Source organism: Molossus molossus, unplaced genomic scaffold (assembly GCF_014108415.1).
Source record: "Molossus molossus isolate mMolMol1 unplaced genomic scaffold, mMolMol1.p scaffold_m16_p_1, whole genome shotgun sequence".
NCBI lineage: Eukaryota > Metazoa > Chordata > Mammalia > Chiroptera > Molossidae > Molossus > Molossus molossus.
The window spans coordinates 208,803,678-208,810,571 of NW_023425344.1; the positions used below are offsets into that span (position 1 = coordinate 208,803,678).

The 6,894-nt window shown below is 36.8% G+C and overlaps 1 protein-coding gene across 1 annotated transcript in view; it reads left to right on the forward strand.

The window, feature by feature from the left end:
- The window catches only part of STYX (serine/threonine/tyrosine interacting protein), a 73,964-nt gene extending 67,623 nt beyond the window's left edge, over positions 1 to 6,341 (forward strand). Inside the window, exon 11 of the mRNA XM_036270435.1 lies at positions 6,268 to 6,341. Within this exon, the coding sequence (XP_036126328.1) occupies positions 6,268 to 6,290 (23 nt within the window). The 3' untranslated portion in view covers positions 6,291 to 6,341. The remainder of the gene's footprint in view (positions 1 to 6,267) is intronic.
- Positions 6,342 to 6,894: the final 553 nt, after the last annotated feature.

The window sequence follows — 6,894 nt, forward strand, 5'->3', positions numbered from 1 at the left end:
TAGCCTCTTGCCCTCTTCATGTGCCCTGCTGCTCCTTAAGAGTCAGTCCGTTGATTAGGACTTAAGCAGCTCACGGGCAGCTGAAGCTACTTATCCCATTTTCTGAGTTACAGATCCAGCCTCCATGAAGCTACATTCTACTACTTCGAGGCTGTTGTTTTATTTATTTCTCCCTCAAATTCTTTTTGTATGAACATGGGGCTACGACACTGGTTCTCAGCTGCAGCGATTTTGCATCCCAGAAGACAAATGGCAATGTCGGGAGCATTTTCAACCTCATGTCTGGGATAGAGGTGGGATTGGCATCTCTCTAGATGATAGAGAATATGTATAGGTAGGTAGAGACCACATATGCTGCTGTTTTACAATACACAGGACAACGCCCCACAACAAATAATTACCTGGCCTGAAATGTCAGTTGAGAAACAAACCCTAGGTTTGGAGAAGTAAAACGACTTTTTTCTGAGCTCCCATTTCCAAAGTGTTTTACGTTAAGTAGCACGTGTACCCATTTTACTGATTAGGACACAGGTTCAGAGATGCTAGGTAATTGACCAAGTTGACGTAGTAACTCCCCTTTCTTGCCTTGTGGCATAAATTTGCAAAGTAGTTTAGTCTTAAACAATGTTGTTCAAAGAATTAACACCATATATAGTCTGTCAGAAACTGCTTTTTTTTTTTTTTTGCTTGTGAGATTCAAATTTCAGTTAACTCTTACTGATTCATGCATTTTCACAACTTCAATCACTAGGCTGATGGCATTCACATATCTGTATCCATCTTTGTTTTTACCTATACATACAAAAGAATATATAAGACATAAAAAAAAATAAAAGTGAACACTAATTTTAAGAAATGTACAGCCTTTTCTTATCAGTCTCTGACCGTATGTTTTCAGTGAGTTTCTTCTGAGCAACAGAATCTTGTAAATTTTATAATTTAGCAAAGAGTGGAGCAATTATAAAATTTATCACAGAACACAGGAGTTCTAAAAAGTACCACAAAAGATCTGCATTCCAGACATTCTCCTCACCCCCTTTGTGCTATAGGAACCCAATTTCTCCTTAATAGTCAAATTCAGTCACCTCAGCCAGTAAAGTGGCCCCCTTCTTTGCCTGTTGGTTTACTTGCAGGGAGGAGACAATCTCAACTTCCATTTTAATGGAATCATTGGTGTGTCCTCTAAGGGTTGTTATTTATTCTATGGATTTTTAAATTTTGAGATATAATTAACATATAACATGTATTAGTTTTAGGTGTAGAGCATGATTCAATGTATGCATTTATTGCAAACTGAGTACCACAATTAGTTTAGTTAACATCCATCACCATACATAGTTACAAATTTGTTTTTCTCCTGTTATGAAAACTTTTAAGATCTGTTCTCAGCAACTTTCAAATGTACAATACAGTATTAACTATAGTCACCATTGCTAGGACTTATTTATCTTATTAACTGGAAGTTAGTACCTTTTGACCACCTTCATCCATTTTACTCACCAACCACCCACACCTGTGGCAACCCCAATCTGTTCTCCGTATCTAAGTTTGTTTTTAAAAGATTTGACATGTGAGATCATACAGTATTGTCTTTCTCTGTCTGACTACTTAATTTAGCATAATGCTCTCAAGTTTCATCCATGTTGTTGCAAATCACTTCCCTTTTAAGATTAATATTCCGTTATATATATACACATATATATGATATTAGTAATATCAGTGTATCAGTAATATGTATATATTATCATATCATCTTTATTGGCTCATCTGTTGATTGACAGGTTGTTTTCACGTCGTTGCTATTGTAAATAATGCTGCAATGAACACAAGGATACAGGTATCTTTTCTAGATAGTGATTTTGTTTCCTTGAGATAAATACCCAGAAGTGAGATTGCTGGATCAAATGGTAATTCTATTTTTAATGTTTTGAGGAACCTCCATATTGTTTTTCATAGTGGCTGCACCAATTTACATTGCCGCCAACAGTTCACAAGGGTTCCCTTTTCCCTACAGCCTTGCCAGCATTTGTTATTTTTTGTCTTTTTGGTACTAGCCATTCTAACAGGTGTGAAGTGATAGCTCATTGTGATTTTGATTTGCATTTCCCTGATGAATAGTGATGTTTAGTACATTTTCATGTACCTATTTGCCACCTGTATGTCTTCTTTATAAAAATGTCTATTCAGAGCCCCTGCCCATTTTTAAATCAGATTGGTTTTTTGCTATTGAGTTGTATGAGTTCTTTATATATTTTGGATATTGGGAGTATGTTTTTGTTTTTTCATTATTGATTCAATCTTACTGGTTCAATCAGTCTGTTCAGATTTTCTGTTTTTTCGTGATTTAATCATAGTAGGTTGTATATTTCTAGGAATTTATCTATTTCTTCTAGGTTTTCCAGTTTGTTGGTATGTAATGTTCATAGCAGTCACTTATGTTTCTTTGTATTTCTCTGTTATCAGTGTAATGTCTCCTCTTTCATTTCTGAGTCTGAGTCTGCTCTCTTTTCTTCCTCGTAAGTCTTAGCTAAAGGTTTGCCAATTCTGTTTATCTTTTCAAAAAGCCACTTCTTAGTTTCATTGATCTTTTCTATTGCCTTTTTAGTCTCTCTCTTATTTATTTCCATTTTGATCTTTGCTATTATCTTCCTTCTACTAAATTTGGGTTCAGTTTGTTCTTCTAGTTCCTTGTATTGTTTATTTGAGATCTTTCTTAATGTTGATATTTATCACTAGGAACTTAGAACTGCTTTTGAGCCCTGGCCGGTTTGGCTCAGCGGTTGAGCATCAGCCTGTGGACCAGAGAGTCCAGGGTTTGGTTCCTGCTGGGGCACGTACCACACACACACACACAAAATAATAAATAAATAAGAAGAACTGCTTTTGCTACATTGTATAAGTTTTGGTATAATGTATTTTTATTTGTCTTAAGGTATTTTTTTAAATTTCTCCTTTAACCCTATTGCCGTTCAGTGGCATGTTATTTAATCTTCATATATTTGTGAATTTTTCAGTTTTCTTTTTGTAATTGATTTCTAGTTTCATACCATTATGGTCCAAAACCACCATGATTTCTATGATTTTGGTCTTAAATTTACTAAGACTTATTTTGTGGCCTCATATATGAGCTATTCTAGATGATTTTTTATGTGCTTGAGAAGAATGTATAGTCTGCTGCTTTGGGATGGAATCGTTATTTCGGTTGGCTCTTTTGTTTTTTAAGTCCAATCTTTCTTTACTGACTTTCTGACTGGGTTCTCTATCCGTTAATGAAAGTGGGGTATTAAATTCCCCTACTATTATTGTATTACTGTCTGTTTCCCCTTTATGTCTGTTAATATTTGCTTTGTATATTTAGATGCTCCTATGTTGAGTGTATACATACTTATAAATGTTATATTCTCTTGTTGGATTGACCCCTTTATTATTATACAGTGACCTTCTTTGTCCCTTATTACAGTTTTGTCTTAAAGTCTATTTTGTCTGATATAAAAAAGCTGCCCCAGCTTTCGTTGTTTTCCATTTGCATTGAATATCTTTTTTCCATCCCTTCATTTTCAGTCTGTGTGGGGTTCTTACATTTGAAGTGAGTCTCCTGTAGGCAGCATATTGATGGGTCTTGTTTTATTATCTATTACTCTCTGTCTTCTGCTTGGATAATGAAATCCATTTAAATTTAAGTGATTATTGAGAGGTATGTACTTTTTGACATTTTGTTCATTGTTATCTAGCTATTTTGTATTTCCTTTGTTCCTTCTTCTTTTGATCTCTTCCTTTGTGATTGGGTGATTTTATGTAGTGGTGTGCTTAGATTCCTTTATCTCTTGTGTATCTACTATAAGTTTTTGCTTTGTGTATAACATGAGGCTTACATAAAACATCTTATATTTTTAACAATCTGTTTGAAGTTGCTAACAACTTAAGTTCAAAAGCATTCTAAAACTCTACATTTTTACTCTCCCCCTAAACATCTTCTTATGTTTTTTGATGTCACAGTTTGTATCTTTTTATCTGTGCATTCATTAACAAATTATTGTAGTTAGTTATTTTTAGTAATTTTGTCTTTTAATCTTCATAACTAAATTTATAATTAACCACCAGCATTACATTAGATTATTCTGAATTTAACTCTATGTTTACCTTTACCAATGAGATTTGTACTTTCATTTGTTTTTCTGTAGTTAATTAGCACTTTTTCATTTCAACTTCATGAGTCCCTTTAACATTTCTCATAAGGCCAGTCTAATAGTGCTCAATTCCTTTAGCTTTTTCTTATCTGGAAAACTCTCCTTCAATTCTGAAGGAAACTTTGTTAGGTAGAGTATTCTTGGTTGATAATTTTTTTATCCTCACCCAAGGACATTTTTCCATTTTTTGTTCAGATAGAGTGGGAGGGAGAGAGAGAAAGAGAAGCATCAATGTGAAAAGGACACCTGAGTGGTTGCCACCCGCACGACCCAACCAGGGCTGGGGACAAACTGCATCTGAGGTACCCGAGGTATGTGCTCTTAGTGGGAACCGAACCCGATTCTCTCTGGACCACAGGCCGACACTCTAACCGCTGAGCCAAAACGGCCAAGGCTCTTTTAGCATTGTTAATATGTCATGCCACTTTCTCTGGCCTGAAAAGTTTCTGCTGCAAAATCTGCTTATAGTCTTATGGATGTTCCCCTGTACATAACAAGTTGTCTTTCTCTTGTTGCTTTTAAGATTCTCTCCTGATCTCTAACATCTGACAATTTAATTATAATGTGTCTTGGTGTGAGTCTCTTCAGGTTCATCTTATTTGGAATTTTCTGGGATTCCTGAATCTGGATGTCTGTTTCCTTCCTAGGTTAGGGAACATTCTTCAGACGTTATTTGTTTAAATACATTTTTTGTCCCCATTTTCTCTTTTTTCTTCTTATGGGACTCCCATAATGTGAATGTTGGTCTATTTGATGTTGTCCCATAAGTTTCTTAAGCTATCTTCCCTATTTTTTTAAATATGTTTTATTGATTTAAAAATTTTTTTTATTGATTAAAAAAATTTTTTTTTCTTTATTGATTTCAGAGAGAGGGGAAGAGAGAGGGAAAGATAGAAACATTGATGAGAGAGAACATCGATTGGCTGCCTCCTGCATGCCCCCCACTGGGGATTTGGCCCACAACCTGGGCATGTGCCCTGACTAGGAATCAAACTGGCAACCTCTTGTTGCATGTGTCCATGTTCAACCACTGAGCCACACCGGCTGGGCTCTTCCCTCTTTTTTGCTTCTCTGATTGGATGAATTCCATTGCCCTGTCTTCAAGTTTGTTGATCCTTTTTTTCTTCCTCTTTATCTAGTCTGATGTGGAATCCTTCTTTAGAAGGATTCAGTTATTGAATTCTTCAACTCTGTGATTTCTGTTTGGTACTTGCTCATATTTTCTGTTTCTTTGTTGAAATTTTCACTTTGTTCATGTGGTGTTTTCCTGACCTCAATGAGCATTTTTGTGACCATTCTTTATCAGGTAAATCACTTATTTCTGTTTTATTAAGTTTTTTTTTCTGAGGTTTTTATCTTGTCCTTTAATTTGGAATGTTTTCCTTTGTTTCTTCATTTTCTGTGACTCTCTGTGTTGGTATCTATGTGTTAGATAAAACAGTGGTCTCTCTTAGTCTTAAAGGAACAGTCTCATGTTGGAGATTAAACTTATAGCTCAACCCTCCACAAGCTCTCAATTGTCTCTCAAAACTCTATGATTGTCCAAGCAGCCTTCTTTGTTCTTGGTGGCCAGTTGAGGGTATACCAAGGCCTGTCAGTGTTCCAAAGAGTAAAATTTCAGGCAACTCCTAGATATAGGCTGTTAGGAAGTGAAATCCTCAAGAAACATCTTTTGAAGTATGCAAATATAACTCTTTCAGAGGAAGACTTTGAGATGGGAATTTCCATCTGCTCCCTATGTAATGAGTCCTGGGGTGGGGGTGGGGGGGCAGTTGGGACTATCCAATTAAGAACTGTTTCTTCTTTTGCTATTGTCCACAAACCCCTTTTTTGAAGACACCAGTGACCTGGTGCTGTGTATAGCTGAAAGATTATGTCTGCCTACCTACCCAGTCCCTGGATACAGTGGCAGTAAGTCACTATATGTATGTTAAATTAGATGCCTGTCCCTCAGGCTACAGCTGTTAAGGTAAACTAATAGTCTCTTTCATAGGAAGACTGGGTATTTCAGTCTGCTGCTTCTGTGCTGAGCCCTGGAGGGATAGATGGTCAAGAACTATTTGTCTGTTATTTGTTATAGATCCATGGGATCTACCAACATAACCTTTGTGGGCCACCAGAGCCAAGCAGTCATGAGGCATCCTCTGGATGGCAGATGTAAAACCACTGTGCTAGACATGTGCACGAATTCCTTTTGGTCCTCAAGCTGAAGTTTTAAGGTAAGAAAAAGCCTCTTTCATGGAAAAACTAGGGCCTTTCATTTGCTGCCTCTGTGCTGGGCCCTGGGTGGTTAGCCATGGCGAATTCCCATGGCCCTTTAAGAACTGCCTTTTAATTTACTATAGCCTTGTGCATTTTGTAGGTGCAAGCCCTGTTGGCTTTCAAAGCTATATGTTTTGGTGGCCCATCTCTCAGGTGGACGTCTTAACAGTTGTGGTACCAGCTGTGAGGTCCATACCTTTGGCTCCTCAGGGAGAATCTGGGAATTGTGAGTTCCTTCCCAATTGTATATCAGTGTGTCATTGTGCCCAGTGTGGGGTTTATGGTGCGAATGTGTCTTAGCCTCTTCTACCCATTGCGATGTGGGTATTTTCTTATTTGTTGCTGTGTAGGAGTCACTCGGTTAGTTTCTGAATTTCATTAAGAAGGAATAGTTCCTTATGTAGCGTAGATTTGTTGTGTTCGTGGGAGGAGGTGAGTTCAGGGC